This window comes from Schistocerca cancellata, chromosome 1 (genome assembly GCF_023864275.1).
Source record: "Schistocerca cancellata isolate TAMUIC-IGC-003103 chromosome 1, iqSchCanc2.1, whole genome shotgun sequence".
In the NCBI taxonomy this organism is placed as follows: domain Eukaryota; kingdom Metazoa; phylum Arthropoda; class Insecta; order Orthoptera; family Acrididae; genus Schistocerca; species Schistocerca cancellata.
In genome coordinates this window covers 1165542885-1165565189 of record NC_064626.1, presented here as the reverse complement: position 1 = coordinate 1165565189, position 22305 = coordinate 1165542885, and the positions used below count along the sequence as shown (strand labels likewise).

At 42.4% G+C, this 22305-nt stretch overlaps 1 protein-coding gene across 3 annotated transcripts in view; it reads right to left on the bottom strand.

The window, feature by feature from the left end:
* The window catches only part of LOC126163190 (uncharacterized), a 94710-nt gene that overhangs the window by 53544 nt on the left and 18861 nt on the right, over window positions 1-22305 (bottom strand). For all 3 annotated transcript variants that reach the window (XM_049920153.1, XM_049920146.1, XM_049920157.1), the window contains exon 2: window positions 14439-14745. In XM_049920153.1, the coding sequence (XP_049776110.1) occupies window positions 14439-14745 (307 nt within the window). The remainder of the gene's footprint in view (window positions 1-14438; window positions 14746-22305) is intronic.

Here is a 22305-nt window from a genome sequence, read left to right as displayed (position 1 = left end):
TCTCCATAGTGAATTTGATGTTGGGGTGTATGGAGTTTAGATGTGTAAGGAAGTCAAGGAGTTTATCCATACCATGTGGCCAGATGACGAACGTGTCGTCCACGTAACGGAAAAAGCAAGTAGGTTTCCATACGGATGATGACAGGGCTTCCTCCTCGAAGTTCTCCATGTACAAATTCGCTACCACTGGTGAGAGTGGGCTACCCATGGCGACTCCCTCCGTTTGTTCGTAGTATCCTCCATTAAAAAGAAAATACGTGGAAGTCAAGACATGCCTAAAAAGTTCAGTGATCTTCTCGTCAAACTTCTGACTAATGAATTCTAGTGACTCTCGAAGGGGTACCCTTGTAAACAAGGAAACGACGTCAAAACTCACCATGATATCTGACTCATCCAACCTGAAGCTATCAAGGCGTTTAACAAAATCCACGGAATTACGGATGTGATGAGGGCATTTACCCACATAAGGACTTAACATTCCCGTCAGGTATTTTGCCAACAAATATGTAGGTGCCCTGATGTTGCTGACAATGGGGCGTAATGGTACCCCCTCTTTGTGAACCTTCGGGAGTCCATATAGTCTAGGCGGTACCGGACCTTGGGGTAACAATTTCTTAGCGTCACCCTCCGGTAAATCTGCGTCCTTGAGAAGCGCCCTCGTTTTGTTCTCCACTTTCTTTGTAGGGTCAACGCTGATCTTCCGGTAGGAATCGTCATTTAGCAGGCTCTGCATCTTATCAGTGTAGTCCTTATGGGAGACAACAACTGTAGCATTGCCTTTGTCAGCCACCGCCGCGACCGAACCCAGTTCCCTCTGAGCAGCCATAGCGTACGGATCTCCGTGCCGGCACGTTCACAGGAGCTCAGTCCGTCAGTTCACCTGATGATGGCGACATGTATGATCGCCGAAATATTGTGCCCGTTGGACACTATAGACAGGCAGCACACCCATGGATACTTTGATTATCAAATACGCCAGGAGAAACTCAAGAATTAGATCTGTAAGCTTTATGGCTGCACATTCACATTCAAAGATCTTGTCTGCTCCTATTTCCTTTAGGGTAGGAAGTGGGCTATATTCAACCTGTTGTTTTATCAAGATGGCAACCCTACCATGTCCATCATTTGATCTGGAGTAGTGTTCATACAATTTTAAATTTGGTAGTGAGATTAACTTAACTACATCAGTGCAGAGCCAGTGATCTGCTAGACATGCTACTGAGATATCACTGAGTTCACTGGTCAGCAAAATGCTTAAGTCATCGGTTTTGTTGCTTAAGGATGGACGTTGTGATAATAGATTTTCAGGTCCGAGTGGGGTTTACTCAGGGGGCTCGAAGTCATATTTACTGTGTCACTGACCTTTAGTTTAAATTGTGCTGTATTCCAGATATATTGACTTCCAAGCAGTTGTACTGGTTCAGTCTGTCTGTCATCCTTGGCAGCCGACTCATCTTCCAGGTGGTCCTAAAAACTATCCACATGCACATCACACTCCTGAGGCATCACATTGTCATTTTGGAGGGCTGTCTCGATAATGTTCACCATCACATTATTGATCCTTTCAGGTTCCTGACCTTTTTGAGGGGTCAAGGGGTTTGTGTTCGTTTCTGTGACTTTGTGGCCCATCTGTCTAGTGTAGTTTGCACAGTATGGCCACTATGACACTTTTTTTATTTCCCATCCTGTTTGTCTTGATCCATTTGCTTATAAGCATCTGTTTATGGTTTATGACATTTGGTTTCTTATTGTCTCCAATAGTTGTCAGGAAGGCCAGTCAATTGCAGATAATCTCCTTGCCGCATTGTTTAGGTGGAAACCATGCGTTGCGAAGTGGTTTCTGGCTAGTCTCTCTGTTTCAAAATTCACAGCAATCCTTTTTTTTTGTATGCATGTTTTTCTAAATTCAGTGCTTGTATCAGGTGAAGGTTTGCAGTATTAATTTTACTATTTATATTATGAACATCATATCTCCTGGGTATAGGATGGATAATGATATTCGTTTTGTGACTTAGAGCGAGTACTGGTTCCAATGGTTCTACGACATGTTTCATTAATAGATCAAGAGGTTTGTCTTTGTTGTTAGAAACCCCCCCCCTCCCCTCCCATTAAATGTGTAGTGAAGCTTCTTGTCAAATTTTCTGCGTTTTTTACCCCCTATTTAAGTGGAGCGCCAGGTTTTACTATGGTTTTTACCTGGTATGAGGGCCCTAGTTTGTCTTGCAGTAGTTGAGCACTGTCTCTTCCATGACTGTCACTTAATATAAGTACTTTCATTTTTTCCAAGATTTTCTGTAACGTTCTGGAATTTCTTTCGTTTTTGTCCTGCACATATATTGGTTCTTGAGCAATTATATTCACTGGGGGATTACTCATACACTGTGTGGCAGATTGTTCACTTTGGGTTAATTTTTGCATAAGATCTTGTGCAATGTTAAGACTGTAAATTGACCTTGCTAACATCTTGCACCAGGTGGTTATCAGAAGTTACAATTCTATAATCACTTTCTGGGTCCATTTCATGTAGGCCTGCCATAATATTAGCTTTGTTTTCCATGGCAGTTGGTTTACATGCAGATTGTGCAGGGCTACAATCACACGTGGCACTACACAACACACGATTTCTGTTAGGCAGCAGCATTGCATTCTGAGCATGATTTATGGCTTGACTATTTCTCGTAGTACACTGTCCTGTCAAGCGCCAGTTTTTGTTACCGAAATTTACGATCGGGTTGTGGATAATGAGTTCACTGTTAGTGGGTTTATTTGTTACTGCCAGTTCAAGTTAGTTACACTTCACTAATAGTTCTTGATAATTCACCAATAGGCTTTCATGTTTGAGGCTGAGGACCATTATTTCTTGTTTCAACAACGTAATTAAGTGATCCTGCATTTTTAGAGTATTGTTTACTTTGGATTCCGTAGCTAGTATGATGCATTGCCGACATTTCCACTGATCTTCACTGTTAAAGTATTTCAGGTTAACTCTGACGCATTTTTCCTGGTACCAGTAATTACAGTTAATACACAGAATACTTCGTATAACTCTTTTTTAACACATTTTGCACTTATTACGGTCGAAATTCGTTGGAACTGCAGGATCGACAATTTGTACACTTCTACCCAGCGCCATCTTGAATTTGGAACACTGCTGTAGTTCATTAATCTCCTTGTGGTACCATTTGTATCACTGTCATAGCTCAGCATATAGAGTATGCTCCTCATAGAAGAATGGGAATCTGATCACAGTCTATGGTTGTTAACTATAATAAAAGGCATTTTAATGTTGACTGTATACTGTCTTTTACTGTTTAAAGAAGTGATGCAGGAGGGCTTTTACTTCATATGATGCCACATTAAGAGCACTGCCATACAGGCTGCTGTAAATAATTTCGTTATACTTTATGATATGATCGAAAACTGTAGCTAAATAATTCTTCATCAGCAGAGGTTGGTGGTTCTGAAATATGATTCTTTTTCCAAATATCTACAAGCTGTTGGACACTAATTGCACAAAATATTTTGCTGTTTTTCTTTCTATGACTGTTCTAATGCATAAAAATTATACTTCAACTAATTTTCTCTTAAAAGACAACCGGGACCTTCTAGCCTCTTGATAGGTTTCAACATTAAATGTAAATGACCTCCAAGTCAAATACAATTAGTAAAAGTGGACTTTGAAATTTTCTTCTTTTATGTTCAAATAACTCACGGGAATGGGGCCAGGAGACATCAACAACCACCGATATTTAGACAGAAGCACTCCCTGTCGTTTTCAAGGCATAACTGCAGCAAGTAAGGCGCTGTGCAAGCGAAAAGATGGCAGACATCACAAGTTATCAATAGTGAAATTAATAATCAACGGGTGAGGCAGCATAAACTGTTTATTTGCAAGCCAGAGAGCAGGATTCCATACAGAATATAAACAAAAAGCCCCATCTCTATTTATAAGTTTACTTGCTAACTTAATTTCAACAGCTTTCTTAACAACACTATCCCAAGAGATGGAAGTGCACGCAAGAATTTCTGTGTTGTTAAATTCCATAAGATGACCAAATGCACTTGTCAATTTGCTACGCTGTTGTAAGCATGTGTGATGTCAGATGCCAGACCAATATCTGCCAAAACTCAACAGAATTCTTCTCATATGTAATGTAAACAGTGCTTTCTGCCCAACAAGCAAGGTTAAATTTCCATTATGGAGTATAAAGGATGATCCTGGCCTACATAAAACGGGCATTTACCACATACCATGTCAATGTGATGTCTCACATCACATCAGCCAGACCACCAGGACCGTTGACATCAAGTGAAAGGAGTACAAACGCCACACCAGACTCAAACAGACTTCCAAATCAGATATAGTGGAAAATTGTTTGGAACTAAATCATTTAATAAACTCTGCCACCCGTTCCATACCAAGAAGTCCCTTCCATACAGTCCGGTCACTAGCCATCCATGGTCGTCGCATCTGCAGTGACGAGCAGCCCCTCTTGAAACATGCTGAGGGGCTCACTGAAGCTTTCACTGACTGTAATTAGCCACCCAACCTTGTACAAAAACAGATCTCCTGTGCCTTATTCTTCCAATCTCCAACCACCTCCCAAAGTCCCACTGTCTGGCCACAGGGGAGAATTTCCGTCTTAACTCAGTACTACCCAGGACTGGAGCAACTGAATTACATTCTCTGCCAGGGTTACGATTACCTCTTGTTGCACCTGAAATGAGAAATGTCCTGCCCACTATCCTTCACACCCCTCCCACAGTGTTATTCCACCATCCACTGAACCTACACATTATACTCGTCCATTCTTACACAACCCCTGCTCCCAATCCCACCCCTCATGGCTCATACCCCTGTAATATATCTAGATGCAAGACCTCCATCTCCCACCACCACCTACTTCAGTCCGGTAACTAACATCACCTGTCCCATCAAAGGCAGGGCTACCTGTGAAACCTGTCATGTAAACTACAAGCTAAGATGCAACCATTGTGCTGCATTCTATGTAGGCATGACAACCAACAAGCTGTCTGTCTGCATGAATGGCCACCAACAAAGGGTGGCCAAGAAAGAAGTGGATTCACCCTATTGGTGAACACACTACCAAACATGATATTCTTCATTTCAATGACTGCTTCACAGCCTGTGCCACTCAGATCCTTCCCATCAACATAAGCTTTTCTGAATTGCACAGGTGGGAAATTTCCCTGCAATACATCCTACATTCCCATAATCCTCCTGGCCTCAACCTTCGTTAGCCACTGTCCTCACCCATCCAGCCCCTTCCCTGTTCCCATTCCAGCACTATACAGCCGTCATTCCATCACACCCAGTCTTTTTATTTCTCTCCTTTTCTTCTACTTTCCTCCCCTCCCCCCCCCCCTCCCCCTCCCCATCTCTCCCCTGCCCACTGTCTAACCTGCAGCATTTCACTGTCCACCACACCCACCATACTATCCCTCCCACTCCCTGCGCCAGCCTTCTCCTTACCCCCACACAGTCACCACTTCCACCATGGACTGGTGCTGCTGCTAGTAGTGTGGTTTCAGTTGCCTGAGACTGCAGTTGTGTTTGCGAGTTGCGTTTGTGTGTGCATGTGCATGTCGTCTATTGTTGACAAAGGCCTTAACGGCCGAAAGCTTTAATTGTGAGAGTCTTTTTGTTGTGCCTATCTGCAACTCAGCATCTCAGCTATGTGGTGGCTAGCAACTTTCCTTTTCAAAAATGTTACATTCCATCCTGGATTTTCCATTGTTTGATAGCATCCACTCCAGTGGACAGCGGTTAACAGTCGCTTTCTTGGTATTTTCAATCAATCCTGAGGCTGCAAATGCACACAGTCCACTGCAGTGGGCACTCCCCATTGTGGTGGCGTGTTCTGCATATATTTGCAGCCTCATGACGAACTGAAAATCCCAGAGAAGTGACCACTAAAAATTGTCCATTGCTGTGAAAAATCATGCACCTAAAGGGTTAAGTACTGTCTGAAAAAATCTTCACCTATATCCAGAGATGATGATGATCATGATCAAGATTTTGGATGTGGGGCGCTCAACAGCATGGTCATAAGCAACCTTCAAAAAGGTCAGCATGTCATTAAAGCCTACTTCCCCTCCCCAACACTTTAGGAATGAGGCCCAACAGTACCAGTATTGGCAAAGATGGTAGACTGTTCTTCAGACATACTGAGGTATGCCCTGATGTCCGTATATAAGACAAACTTAGCCAAAACATACTGAACCGAAAATGGCACACTACAAACTTCACGGAGCAGTGGATCTTCCTGGTCGATGAGGAAACCATGTGTTTAAGGGCTGTTTCCTACGCACAGTATGGTGAGCAACACTTGCTTCCATCAGAGCGATGGGCATGAAGTCTGCCATGCCCGTGTGGTCAATGTGAGTGACCACAGTGTTTTCAATCACCTCCAACTGTTCAGCTTCCCATTGACACAAGGTTCATAGTCACATAATGAGATCACAGTGTGCAAGGGAACGGCATGTTGATGTACAACACCATTCCGCCATGCTTCTTTGGCAGCTCTATTGGTATGTCATTTCCCTCTATCCCAAGTGTCCAGATACCCAGTAAAAGATCACCTCTTTGCCACAGAGTTGGTATCTCCGTAAAGTCGTGGATGAGCTGAATCAACTGCTCTCTGTTACACATTTGATGCACGACTTGTGATGCACTGAGTCAGAACAAACAAGAAAGCTTTCACTGTGATGCCTATGAATCCACTCCGAGTCATCACAACGCCGCACAACTCCGCATCTTAATTTGTGAATTGTTTTGGGAGGCAAATTTTGAAAACCCTATCAGGGAAAACAGCTGAACAACAGAGGGCAATCATTTGTTGGAATCCATCTGTATAAACAACAATAAAGCTTTGATGAGAACAGAAATCCAATTTCATTGGTCCAAGCTTCCACCCTCCTGATGGATAGCTGCAGTCACCTCATTGTCACTGTAAGATCAGAGGAAGAGTAAAAAGCTACAAAGTCATCCACAAACAAAGATAATTTAACAGGGCTCCTGACTGTGGATGTGATGCCATTGATAGTGACTGCAAACAATGTGACACTGAGTACACTGTCTCAAGGGACTCCTTTCTCCTGAATGCAGCAATTAGACAAGGCCTCACCAACATGATATCAAAAGCACCAGTCCTCAAGGAAGGATTGGATAAGAAGTGGGATACTTCCACATAGTCCCCATTCATGAAGTTTGTGAACAATGCTGTACCTACAAATCATGTCGTATGCTTTTTTTTGAGGTCAAATAACAAACCAATTAAGTGGCTTCAGTGTAAGAAAGCATCCTTTACCACTCTCTCCAGTAGAATTAAGCTATCAAGAGCAGAATGGTAGTGCCTCAAACCTGCCTGGAAGCAGCACAAGTGACCTCTGGATTCGTGGAGCCAGATAAGGCGGCAGTTGGCCATGCTTTCCAAGAGAAGGGCTACATTCTGGTTGCTGTTGGGGTCATAAGTTCCTTGCCTCGTTTCCATAATGGAATTAATATTGCCTCCTTCCAAGTCATGGGGTACTGTCCACCAAACCAGATCTGATTGAAACAAGATAGAAGGTGGCCTTTGGTTTCAGGGCACAGATGACAGAGCATTGCATAATGAATCTGATCAGGCCTTGGAAAAGTATCTGGCCATGGGCAGAGTCGATTCCGTTTCTCACATGGAGACTGGGAGATTTTAGATCATCTCATTACAAGAGAAGAAGAGGAGAGCATCGTCATCTCCACAGTCCTAGGGAACACATGGAACACGGGTTTGTCTCAATGACACAGCGATGGTTGGTTGGTTGGTTTAATGATAAAAAGGAACCAAAGTAAGAAGTCATCTGTCCATACTACATGGAACAGGTTGGTTGGTTGGTTGGTTGGTTGGTTGGTTTGGGGAAGGAGACCAGACAGCGTGGTCATCAGTCTCATCGGATGAGGGAGGGATGGGGAAGGAAGACGGCCGTGCCCTTTCAGAGGAACCATCCCGGCATTTGCCTGGAGTGATTTAGGGAAATCACGGAAAACCTAAATCAGGATGGCCGGACGCGGGATTGAACCGTCGTCCTACATGGAACAGGCAAGTTAACAAAACTACACGTTGAAGACCAGTCTAGTTGCATGAAACCCACAGACAAAAAGCCCAAGGTCTATTGTAGGTCAACAAAGTCTAGAGAAAGGAAGAAGAAAAGGGGGGGGGGGGGGGGGGAGGAAGAAAGGTGGGTAACGTTCCCACTTACCAGAGGCACCCCAGCCAACAATACACATGAAAGACTTGTGACATGGACATGGCACCAGAAACACAGGAAAACAAAGGAAGATCACCAAGTCAAACAGAATACACAACCGACCCCAGACAACTGCTACCCAGTCGGGATAGAGGAGGCAATAGGGCGTCCTCCCAAACCCTCAATGGGCCAACAAGGCTGAGTTGCCCTCTCTCAGAGTGAATGGCAATGAATAAACAGTAAAACCAGGTCAGCAATTGAGGCATCATCTGCCAACACCAGGTATAGCGAGTCATAAAGAGTAAGTGTTTGCTGCAGGGTGGCTAGGTTAGGAGTCCAGTAAAATGTGGACCACCACCAAATGGGCACCACAGCAACAATGGGATGGATCCTCACGATGAAGGAGATAGTCATGAATCAGCCAAGTATGGTCAATACGGATGATGGAGTCCTTGCGAGGACCCCCACAAATTCGTGGTCTTCCCTTATTGCCTGTACTTTGTTCAGCAAAGTCAGAGTATGCCATTCCGTATTCCACATCCTTGGAACTTGATGGCGGAATACTGATCAAAGGTTCGATTTCAGTATATTGATCTCAAGATGTGGCTTGCTGGTAGCCAATTTGACCAGCCTGTCAGGAATTCTTTCTATAGGATCCCAATGTGATCTGAACCACTGGAATCCTGGATACTATGGCCAAGGGAAGGCAAGGGTAACACTGGTCAAGAGCTTGTAACTGTGCAAAGAGTCACTACAGCTAAAGGACATATCATTGCAGGAAGCAAGAGCACAAGAGATAGCTACCAACTCTATAGGGACAACACTGCAGCCATATGGAAAGCAGTAGAGTTCATTACATTCTGTGTGAACATAAGCAAAGTCATCATAACCAGCACTCATCAACCCATCAGTATAGACTAATTCTTAACCCCAAAACATGCCAAGAATGGAGAAGAATTGGCAGCAACGAGACTCAGGGTGAATCACGTCTTTTGGACCATGTGATAGGTCCAGACAGAGCTGTGGGTGAGAAATACAAAATGGTGGTATTCACGAGCAGGCATGGAGAAGAGGTTGTAAAGGGGAAAGGTGGAGTTCAGAAAAATGGTCTCTGATGCAGATGGTGATGGTGATGGTAACCCCAGACCTTGGCCGCCATGGGGGTGAGGTGGATCTCCAAATCCAGAAAGAAGAGATGGGTGCTCCAGAGAGCAGTGGATGTGTAATGCACAAGCAATCACTGTTGTTGGCACAGAACCCACACTGTGGAATCCAGACTCTGTTAGGAGGCTTATCATGGGACTAGCCCAAAAGGCACCAGTTGCCAGTTGTACCCCACAATGGTATATTAGGTCCAGTATCTGTAACACTGAAGGTGATGCCGAGCCATATGTGTGACTCACATATTCTAGATGAGACTGGACCAATGCTGTGTAGAGGTGTACCAGTGTAGAGTGGTCCATGCCACAGCTAGTGCTGCTGAGGCATCGAAGAGCATTGATGTGCGACCAACATATTTTCTTTAGGTGACGAAGATGGGGAAGCCATAACAACTGGGCATCAAAGACCAGTCCCAAAACATGATCTTTGCCCATACCTGCAAAGACGGAGTATGTGACCCTACGGCAGTGACATATCATTCCCAACACATCTGTTTCTGGCATTTAATATGGGAACAGGCCAGGGCCAGAAGCAGTTTGAAAGCCAGGAGTTGGTCAAAGCATGGATGCCATTTGCAGCATTGTAGGACACGATGGCATACTTTAATAGCCTCAGCAATTTCAGGTGTCCGCCAATGGACCATCTTCTGTCAGGAAGAACCTGAGCAAGAACTAATCGCCATAGCAGATGCCGAAAGGATGGAATCGATCAAACTCCATATAGACTCGTCAATTCTGTCACGGGGTGGAGTGGTGGGATGGCAGTCAAGGAAAAGGCGTCCTAATCCGCATTAGTGCTGCAGTGGTAACACCAGTTCCCAATCAGATCGCCCAAGTTAAGTGCTGCCAGGCTTGGCTAGCACTTGGATGTGTCACCATCTGGGTCTGCAGAGTGCTGTTGGCAAGCGGGGTGCACTCAGCCATTGTGAGGCCAATGGAAGGGCTACTTGATTGAGAAGTAGCAGCACTAGTCACAAAAACTTACAACAGCAGGAAGAGTGGTGTGCTGACCACATGCCCCTCTGTGTCCGCATCCAGTGATGCCTTAGGGCTGAAGATGACACGGCGGCTGGTCAGTACCATTGGGCCTTTCAAGGACATTTCAGACCGTGTTTGTTTGTTTTTTGTTTGTAATCCAAATCAGCAAAGGCCCACCAGGCCAGGTGAGTGATTATTATAAGACAACTGGAAAATGATCATAATTGCACAAATTGTCATGAACTCCCCATTGAATGGAGTGAAGGAATCTAGGGCTGTAGATGGAAAGAGCAATGGCTGAAAAAGTGCTGTGTGCCACACTAAAGCATGTGGGAGCTCCGGTGTTGAGGAGGCAGAGATCAAGCCCTGCCAGCTGGCCTTCACTAATTCTGCCCCAATCAGGGCTCGCAGTACTACCCTAATGAGCGTTATCGGCATTAAAATCCCAGAGAAGAAGGAGGGAGGCAGCTGTCAAAGGAGGGCAAGAAGAGTAGGAAGCATACAAGGCCAGTCAGGGGAGATGAAGATTCCATATCATTACTGCAGTGCGGAATGAATAGGAAGCCAGGAACTAACAATGTCCGTGCAGACAAATGTACAGATACCACCAGAGGCTTGCAAAAGACCAATCCACTTCCAGCAGAAGTTTGGAAACCACGAAGAGTTGGCAAATCAGTATCAACATGAGATTCTTGCAATACAACACAGGCTATGGAGTACAGATAAAGAAAAGACTGCACATCCGGAAAGTGATGAGAGGAACCATTTCAGTCTGTTAGTGTAATTCTGAGACTATTACATGGCAGGACTGACCAACAGAGCACTCTCTGTTGAATGGGCAGAAGCACTACCTCACAGTAAATCCATGTCATCTGGAGGACATTTTAATTTAAGCTGTTTCATAGGGGTCCCATGAGCAACTAGGGAAACAAATGTCAATCCACACAAGAGTCCCATGTGCCTGAGGAAGCCTTAAACTGGGGCCTGGCAGGTGCCCGAGAGGATGCCCTCTAGTGACTGTTTTACCTCAACAGCCATTCACCCCGTCAGCATCTAACACACCTTCAGGTTGAGGCTTTTCTTTCTTCTTTTTTTTTTCTTTTTGCAGAGATGTACCTTCTTCATGGTCCAAGCAGTGAAGCCAAGACCTCTGTTCTTCGAAACACACATGCTCCACCACTGCATCTAACAGTGATCTCTGAATATGCCCAGAGTTTACAGTACAAGAGCTCTGGTGGTGATGGCCAGTCCCCAGCTCTGGAAACCCGGGACCACTGCACCCGTACCCAGCCATTCCTTGCGGGGCTCCCTGGAAAGAACATAGCCCACCCTTCCCCCAGTTGTGGGACACACTGTCAGGTCCCTCCACTGAGGCCTGTCCAACATTGTTAACCCTGCCAGTAGCTATGTTACTGCTGGCATAGCCTTCAGTGTCACTGAGGCACACGAACCCTCCTACGTGGTGCCTACGCTAAGGCAGCATCCCCAGGTAGGGACATACATCTGGGGAGATCTTGATAACATTTCAAAGATGCATGGATTGCCAGCTTGCTTTAAAGGTTCGGAAATGCAAAAATGCAGAAAACTGTTATTCTACGGATACATCATCATCAAGTCACAGTTGGTATCAGTCAACTTATACAAATGCCTGGATGGAACAGTTTCTGGGGATCAAATGGAATCCTTTTTTACACATACATCTATACTGTGCAATTCACTGTAAATGATAACATAGACACAATCTTAGGTAATACAGTTGGTAGACTTTGGTTCACTGATTAAGATACTGAGAAATATGTTGCCAGCTTGGCCTACAGAGGAAGCTGTTCATGACACACTTGTGCATTTCTTCTTAGTGTATTGCTAAAATATGTGGGACCATTACCAACTAGGACTAAAACAGGGTATTGAACATATAGTGAGAAGGGCAGCAAAAATGGTCATAGGTTTGTTTGACTCACAGGAGGGCATCACGAAAATGCTGACTGACTTAGAAAACAGATGCCAAAAATTGTGCGAAAGCTTACTTGCAATGTTTCAGGAACAACAATTAGAGATTTTTAAGCAGGCATTCTTCTCTTGCTCCATACATGAATTGAATGGAAAAAAAATCCTAACATGTGGCACCCTCTGTCATGGATGCAGATTATGTCTGTAGATGTATATGTGCCAACAGTACAAGATGTATACATTTTTTAAAAAAGTTGAAATCTGTTCAAATTCAGCCAAGAAGTACTCAAAACAGATCAGCAGACCCATAATGCATGGGAAAAGTTCTAGGGGAAGTGGTTCACTGATGCTTTCTTCTGATACGCAACGAAGTGTCAAATGTTCACTTACATCTTTCAAATAAATAATGATGCACAATATTGCAGTGTTCCATTGTTGAGGGTTAGTATGGCACCAAACAAAGGGATAGGATGCAACCCAGTGCCAGCATATAGTCTAAGCCTCTCTCGTAGCACCATTGAGTATTTGAGGAGGTTGCCTCTAAGTTGAGCACCTAGTGTCATTGGTGACATCTACAGAGACATAGACATGCTGGCATTTATGTCTGTGAGAGCGGAGAGCAAAGGGGGGGGGGGGGCTGAGTGAGAGAGATAGAGAGATAGAGAGAGAGAGAGAGAGAGAGAGAGAGAGAGATGGGCACAGACGGTGAAGCTCTAAGGGTGTGAAACAAGTCAAGCTACACATTAACAGGCAGAAGCAGTCACTGTAAGGTACCTCCATAAGACATTAAATGAGCTATTATGAGGGTGTGCCTTCAAATTTTTTATTGTTTCCAGTGTCAGTTGAGGTATTCCATGTCATCCATATTACTTGGTCAACTTTCCCACTTTTCTGATGCAAGTTGCAACCCTCTGCCACGAGAGGGGCCCTAACTGTAGTGCACAACATCGTGGTGTCTAACATAACTGTACTGGTGAGTGGGCAATAGTGTGCTGTAATTGAAAATACGAATTCAAAGAGTTCGTCCACACATGGAACACCCTCTTCTTCAGCATTACAATGCCAGACCACACTTGAGCACTGTTATATCTGTGATAACCTGACACATTGGGTTCACTGTTAGCATTCATCCTCCATACAGTCCTGACTTGGCCCCATCCAATTTTTATCTGTTTCCAAAACTGAAAGAACACATCTAAGGACTTCATTTTGATAGTGATGAAGTGGTGCAAGCAAATGTAGCTCCATCATCAAAGTCAAACATTCTACAGTGACAGTATCAATAAACTGGTCTCTCATTGGGAGAAATATGTTTGTCATCAGGGTGACTATTTTGAGAAATAAATATGTAGACATGAATAATAATAATAATTATTACTATTATTATTATTATTATTATTATTATTATTATTATTATCCAAGCTATGCAAAGCACAATACTAACACCTCTTCTTCTTTCTGAGTTCAACATCTCACTCATTATAGAGGGATGCCGACTCAGTTTTTTAGGATAGCAAATGGGAAGTTGCGGTAGAGAAAATGACCCAGAGATCACCAGTGTGTGTGTGTGTGTGTGTTTGTGTGTAATGAGTGAAGTGTTATGGAACAATGTGTGTATAGTGTGTGCAGTGACTGATAGTGAGATATGAGAGAACAGTGTGGCATTACATTACTTAATAAGTTGTTTGTAAAAAAAAAAAGAAGTATTGTACACTAGGAATAAATGTAATGATTGTCTAACTAAAAGTCTGTAAATGTATGTTTGCACAATTAGCTTATTTCAAACTGGTCTAAACTTGTAAATACTTTGGCATGTTCTATATCCCTGTAAAAAGAGATCTACGGATGAATAAAGCAGCAGCAGCAACAACAACAACAACAACAACAACAACAACAACAACAACAACAACAACTACTACTACTACTACTACTACTACTACTACTACTACTAAAGATGTAGACTGTTAACAGCATTTACTTCATTTAAAAAGCTTTTAAGAGTTTTCACATAAAAAATTCAGAGCCATTACTTTACAGCACACCCTCATATTAAAGGCTTTCTACAATTTAAATCTACAGTCATAAATAATTCTACACAATTACCTGGCTTTAAAATATCCATCAGATCAAATTCAAAGGAAGAAGCTTCTTTCAAAATTACGGCAATTGCTGAATAAAGTTTCATAATGAACCTAAAATCTGTATCATAATGAGACAAATGAAACTGAGTTTCACTTTTCAGTGGCTTCCTTAAATTTCGAATGTCAACTCCCAAAGGCTTAAGTAATTCCTGATAAATAAAAATAACAGTGTCAGTTGACAGTTTGTACAGATCTCGAGCACATATTGCCGAAATCTGATAATTTTTTAATATCTCAAGTAGCTTTTCTGCACACTCGCTGTCTGGCATCTGCAAAACAAGAAAAGAAACTGTGAAATATCATGTACGTGTAACAAATAATCTGCATCATTGATAATGCACTCAAATATGAGTTTTTAAGACATAATTCTACAATGGGCAAAATATATCATCCAGATACAAACAGGTGTATGTAACTAGCTGTTCACCAGCATTGCACAATTATTTATTTATCACTATTTTTAGACAGATGAAGAAATCAAATTCATCCATAGTGCAAAATCAAAGTACAGTAATTTTATGGATTTGTCCACCCATCCATCATGTTTCAACGATCACATCAACAAGGAGAACCTTCAGGTATGAGGAAAGAGTAAAGTTAAATTAACAAAACAGAAATAGCTCTCAGAAATTAATATCTATGTTCACTAAAAATAACTTTCACTACATTACTTAATACAATATGTGCTTATGCCACTCAAATCAAACCTAGTACATTAGTAGGAAAATTAATACTTTGTCAAAAGCTGCTGGGTCCTCAGCAATATTGAATAACTTCTGTTTATCTCCGACTGTCAGCTTAATAGTCACATGAACACAATGGTATTTCTCAAAGAAACTAGTTACCTATAATTGTAACAACAGAGTGAGTTAGCTACATGTTCCATAGATCATCTGGATTGTTCTTTTATTCAAATGATGTGCAACAAGTCAGTTTGCATGATATAGTAACTGGCTCTTTCTAACACCCAGCAGACTCATCTCCTAATATAAATGAAAACTTTAGAGGAAACCTCAGTTCGCTCATACCCAAGTTCCTCTGTCATACTGTAGTCATCGGTGAGGCTTTGATTATCCAATTGTCAATCAGGAAAATTAGTTTTGTTAGTGAAGCATTATTAAAAGCCCTCTCTGAAAACTACTTAGAACAGATAGTTTGAAACCCCACTCACAATAGAAATACAGATCTAACGTCAACAAATAGACTGACTTCTTTAAGGATGTCCACATCAAAACTGGTATCAGTGATCATGACGCAGTTGGGGCAACAAAGATTACCAAAGTACAAAGGGCAACTAAAATAAGCGGAAAGGTATGTAAGTTCAGTAAACATGATAAAATGCCAATAGTGTAATATGTCAATGAGGAACTCTATACTTTAATCACAGGGCAGGAGTGTGTAGAGGAACTATAGCCCAAGTTAAAAAGAATAGTTAACCGTACACTGAATAGATATGTACCCAGTAGAACAGTTCATAATGGGATGGACCCTCCAAGAGAGACTACTGCATAATAACTGCAAAACAAAGCATAGGACTGTAGTCAGAGAGACCCTGAATGAAACACGTATGGCTGTCAAGAGGGTGTGCATGAAGTCTTCAGTGGCTGCAGTACCAGAATATTGACAAATGATATTTCACAAAACCCAAAGAAATTCTGGTTGTACGTAAGGGTTGTTAGTGGCACCAAAGTAAGTGTCCGATCCCTAGACAAGAATTGAAATTGAGGGTAGCAAAGTAAAGGGTGAAATGCTTAACTAAGTTTTCAAACGTTACTTTACAAAGGAAGACCCAGGAGAATTGCCCCAATTTAATCCTCATACCACTGAAAAGATGAGTGTATCAGTATTAGTGTCAGTGTCAGTGGTGTCGAAAAACAGCTGAAAACATTAAAATTGAACAAAGCTCAAGGGCCCGATGAAATCCCTATCAGATTCTATATAGAATATGCAGCTGACTTAGTCCCAACTACACTGAAGCACCAAAGAAACTGCTATAGGCATGCATATTCAAATATAAAGATATGTAAACAGGTAGAATACGGCACTGCAGTCGGCAATGCCTATGTAAGACTACAAGTGTCTGGCGCAGTTGTTGGATCGGTTACTGCTCTACAATGGCAGGTTATCAAGATTTAAGTGAGTCTGAACATGGTGTTCAGTCGGCACATGAGCAGTGGGACACAACTTTTCCAAGGTAGCAATGAAGTGGGGATTTTCCCGTTCGGCCATTTCACAAGTGTACCATAAATATCAGGAATCCAGTAAAACATCAAAACTACCAACATTGCTGCGGCCAGAAAAAGATTCTGCAAGAACAGGACCAATGACAACTGAAGAATCACTCAACGTGACAGAAATGCTACCCTGCTGCAAATTGTTTCAGATTTCAATGCTGAGCCATCAACAAGTGTCAGTGCGCTAACCATTCAACAAAACATCACCGATATAAGCTTTTGTAGCCAAAGGCTCATTCGTGTATCCCTGATAACTGCACAACACAAAGCTTTACGCCTCGCCTTAGCCCTACAACTGACATTGGACTGTTGATGACTGGAAACATGTTGCCTGGTCGGACGAATCTCGTTTCAAATTGTATCGAGCAGATCGACTTGTATGGGTGTGGAGACAACCTCATGAATCCATGGACCCTGCATGCCAGCAGGGGACCATCAAGGTGGTGGAGGCTCTGTAATGGTTTTGGATGTGTGCAGTTGGAGTGATATGGGACCCCTTATATGTCTAGATAACACTCTGACAGGTTACATGTCTGTAAGCATCCTGTCTGATCACCTGCAACCAATCATGTCCATTATGCATTCCGGCAGACTTGAGCAATTCCAGCAGGACAGTGCAACACCTCACACATCCAGAATTGCTACAGAGTGGCTCCAGGAACACTCTTCTGAGTTTAAAGACTTTCATTTACTGACAAACTCCCCAGACATGAACATTATTGAGCATATCTGGGATGCCTTGCAACATGCTGTTCAGGAGTAATCTCCACCCCCTTGTATTCTTACGAATATATGGACACCCCTGCAGGATTCATGGTATCAATTCCCTCCAGCAGTACTTCAGACATTAGTCAAATCCCTGCCACGCCGTGTTGCTGCACTTCTGTGCACTCACAGGGGCCCTATATGATATTAGGCAGGTGAAATAGGTTCTTCGGCTCTTCAGTGTATAATCTATTGTAGATCCCTCAAACAGAAAATCGTGCCAGGTAGTTGGAAGAAAGCTCAGATAACAACTGCCTACAAGAAGGGTATTACAAATGATCCATAAGACTACTGTCCCATATTTTTGATGTTGATTTGTTGTAGAATCTTAGTACATATTCTGAGCTCTAACATAATGAGGAATCTTTAACAGAATAGCCTCAATGCCATACAGCACGCATTCTGAAAACATTAATAATGTGGAACCTAACTTGAACTTTTCTCACATGCCACAAAGTTTTGGAACAAGGTAGTCAGGTAGATGTAGCATTTCTCCATTTCCAAAAAGCATTTGATGAAGGGTACTGAACCTATGTTTATTGTAAAAAATTAGACCATTTGAACAAGTGAAATTTGTGACTGGATTAAGGACTTACTGGCAGGGGGGATGCACACCCTCTGGGTGTGCCCCAGGGAAGTTTGTTGGGACCCCTATTGTTCATTTTGTATAGTAATAACATTGTGGACAATATTAATAGTAACCTCAGATGTTTTGCAGGTGTCGCAGTTATCTATAATGAATGCCTATAAGAAACTGCATAATGATTCAGTCAGGTCCTGACAAGATTTCAAAGTGGTGTATAGATTGACAACTTGCTTTAAATGTTCTGAAATGTAAAAGTGTACACTTCACACACACACACACACACACACACACACACACACACACACACACACACATACACACACACGAAAAAAAAAAAAAAAAAAAAAAAAAAAAAAACCTTAGTATGCTATAATACCAATGAGTCAAAACTGCTGTAATTGGCCAACTCATACAAATACCTGGGGGTTAATGTTTTGTAGGGATATGAAATGAAATGATCACATAGGCTCATCAGTTGTAGGTGAAGCAGGTGGTGGACTTTGGTTTACTGGTAGAAAGCTGGGGAAGTGCAATCAGTCTACAAAGGACACTGCTTACAAATCACTTTTGTCACGGATTTCAGAATATTGCTCAAGTATATGGGACCCATATCATATATGACTAAAGGGGGATACTGAAAGTGCAAATTGTCCCATGTTTGTCTGACCCAGGAGAGAATGTCACAGAAACACTGAAGAAACTGAACTGGTGGACTGCTGAAGACAGGCGTAAACTGTCCCGAGAAAGTCTGCAAAGTATCAAGAACCAGCTCTAAATGATGACTCTAGGGACTTACTACAACCCTGTATATGTCACTCACACAGGTATTGTGAAGATAAGATTAAAATAATTACAACACACACAAAAGCATTCGAACAATCATTCGTCTCGCATTCCATACGTGAATGGAACGGGAAGAAACCTTAATAACCGGTACAATAAGGCGTATCCTCTGCGTGCACTTTGTGGTGGTTTGCAGAGTGTGGATGTGAATTTGTATACATTTACTAACATTAATGAACACATTATTATTTTTCATCCTACTCAAGCAACAACTTTTTTTTGGGGCTACCAGTTCTTAAGTACTAATTTATCAGTTGAATGCACAGAGTTGTCCAGAAGAAATGGTTTTGAATTTGTTGAAAACTTGCTTCACTATCTGTCAGAAATTTTATGTTATTGGGCGATAATGATCAAAAATTTTTGTTGGTGCATACTGAACTCCTTTCTGAATAACTAACAGCTTTAACAATAGGCAAAAACGGTCATTTTTCCCTCTAGTGCTGTAGGCATGTACATCACTGTTCTTCTCAAATTGCAAGGGATTATTTATTACTAACTTCCTCATCGAATTAATGAATTGTGACAGTGCAGTTAAAATGCCTATCTCCTTGAAGAGATAGAACATGATGTCTGTTGGTGAATACCACATATTATTCTTACGGTTTGCTTTTCTGCAATCAATACTTTCTTTCTAAGTGATGAGTTACCTCAGAAAATTATTCTGTATGACATTATCGAGTGGAAATATGCAAAAAAAGTAGCTGAACTTCGTTGTCTGAGAAGCTCAGTAACATGCTTCTTCCAGTTCAAGTTATCAATATGTACACCAAAAAATCTGGAACATTCTACCCTATTCACTGATTCTTGCTCATGTGCTAAATGTTATGACTATTCGTTGTAGAGAATTAAATGTAGTGCATCTTTTCAAAATTTAGGGAGAGCCCATTTTCTGAGAGTCACTTAACAATTCTTTGGAAAATATCATTTATCAACTCTTCTGTTGTTCTCTCTGTAATGGGAGTTATTAGAACACTAGTAATGTCAGCAAAAAGTACCAATTTTGTACACCAAGTGTTAAGTGAAAGGTCATTCACATATATATCAGGGATAGGAGTTGAACCAAAATTGAATCCTGTGGGACTCAGTTTGTGATTTTTTTTCTCCCTCCAATCACTAAAATTTTCTACATTTCTGACATTGTATTATTCAGCACAATCTTTTGCATTCTGGTTGTCAATTATGATTCAAACCAGCTGTGTGTAAACCCGTCATTTCATTTATAAACATTTGTCAAGGCAAATGATGTGTGTGTGTGTGTGTGTGTGTGTGTGTGTGTGTGTGTGTGTGTGTGTGTGTGTGTGTGTCTCTCTCAACATGCCAACGCTTTCGTATGGTAAGTTACATCATCTTTGGGTGTGTGTGTGTGTATATATATATATATATATATATATATATATATATATATATATATATATATATATATATATATATATATATATATATCTAAAAACAAAGATGATGTGACTTACCAAATGAAAGTGCTGGCAGGTCGACAGACACACAAACGAACACAAACATACACACAAAATTCAAGCTTTCGCAACAAACTGTTGCCTCATCAGGAAAGAGGGAAGGAGAGGGAAAGACGAAAGGATGTGGGTTTTAAGGGAGAGGGTAAGGAGTCATTCCAGTCCCGGGAGCGGAAAGACTTACCTTAGGGGGAAAAAAGGACGCGTACACACTCGCACACACACACATATCCATCCACACATATACAGACACAAGCAGACATATTTAAATTGTCTTTAAATATTGTCTTTAAATATGTCTTTAAATATGTCTGCTTGTGTCTGTATATGTGTGGATGGATATGTGTGTGTGTGCGAGTGTGTACGCGTCCTTTTTTCCCCCTAAGGTAAGTCTTTCCGCTCCCGGGACTGGAATGACTCCTTACCCTCTCCCTTAAAACCCACATCCTTTCGTCTTTCCCTCTCCTTCCCTCTTTCCTGATGAGGCAACAGTTTGTTGCGAAAGCTTGAATTTTGTGTGTATGTTTGTGTTCGTTTGTGTGTCTGTCGACCTGCCAGCACTTTCATTTGGTAAGTCACATCATCTTTGTTTTTAGATATATTTTTCCTTCGTGGAATGTTTCCTTCTATTATAACTATATATATATATATATATATATATATATATATATACACACACAAACACGGACACAAGCAGACATTTGTAAAGGCAAAGAGTTTGGGCAGAGATGTCAGTCGAGGTGGAAGTAAAGAGGCAAAGATGTTGTTGAAAGACAGGTGAGGTATGAGTGGCGGCAACTTGAAATTAGCGGAGGTTGAGGCCTGACGGATAACGAGAAGAGAGGATATACTGAAGGGCAAGTTCCCATCTCCGGAGTTCTGACAGGTTGGTGTTAGTGGGAAGTATCCAGATCACCCGGACGGTGTAACACTGTGCCAAGATGTGCTGGCCGTGCACCAAGGCATGTTTAGCCACAGGGTGATCCTCATTACCAACAAACACTGTCTGCCTGTGTCCATTCATGCAAATGGACAGTTTGTTGCTGGTCATTCCCACATAGAACACTTCACAGTGTAGGCAGGTCAGTTGGTAAATCACGTGGGTGCTTTCACACGTGGCTCTGCCTTTGATTGTGTACACCTTCCGGGTTACAGGACTGGAATAGGTGGTGGTGGGAGGGTGCATGGGACAGGTTTTACACCGGGGGCGGTTACAGGGGTAGGAGCCAGAGGGTAGGGAAGGTGGTTCGGGGATTTCATAGGGATGAACTAAGAGGTTGCGAAGGTTAGGTGGACGGCGGAAAGACACTCTTGGTGGAGTAAACGGTCCCTTCCCTACAGCCTAGGTCTTCGTGGCAAACGAATCTGCTCCAGTCCGGAATCCTTGAACCATTACACCAACAACCTGAAAACAGCTTTTGCATCCCGTAACTACCCTCCCGACCTGGTACAGAAGCAAATAAACAGAGCCACTTCCTCATCTCCTCAAACCCGGAACCTTCCACAGAAGAACCCCAAAAGTGCCCCACTTGGGACAGGATACTTTCCGGGACTGGATCAGATTCTGAATGTGGCTCTCCAGCAGGGATACGACTTCCTCAAATCCTGCCCTGAAATGAGATCTAGAAATCCGCCCCACTCCACCAAGAGTGTCTTTCCGCCGTCCACCTAACCTTCGCAACCTCTTAGTTCATCCCTATGAAATCCCCGAACCACCTTCCCTACCCTCTGGCTCCTACCCCTGTAACCGCCCCCGGTGTAAAACCTGTCCCATGAACCCTCCCACCACCACCTATTCCAGTCCTGTAACCCGGAAGGTGTACACAATCAAAGGCAGAGCCACGTGTGAAAGCACCCACGTGATTTACCAACTGACCTGCCTACACTGTGAAGCGTTCTATGTGGGAATGACCAGCAACAAACTGTCCATTC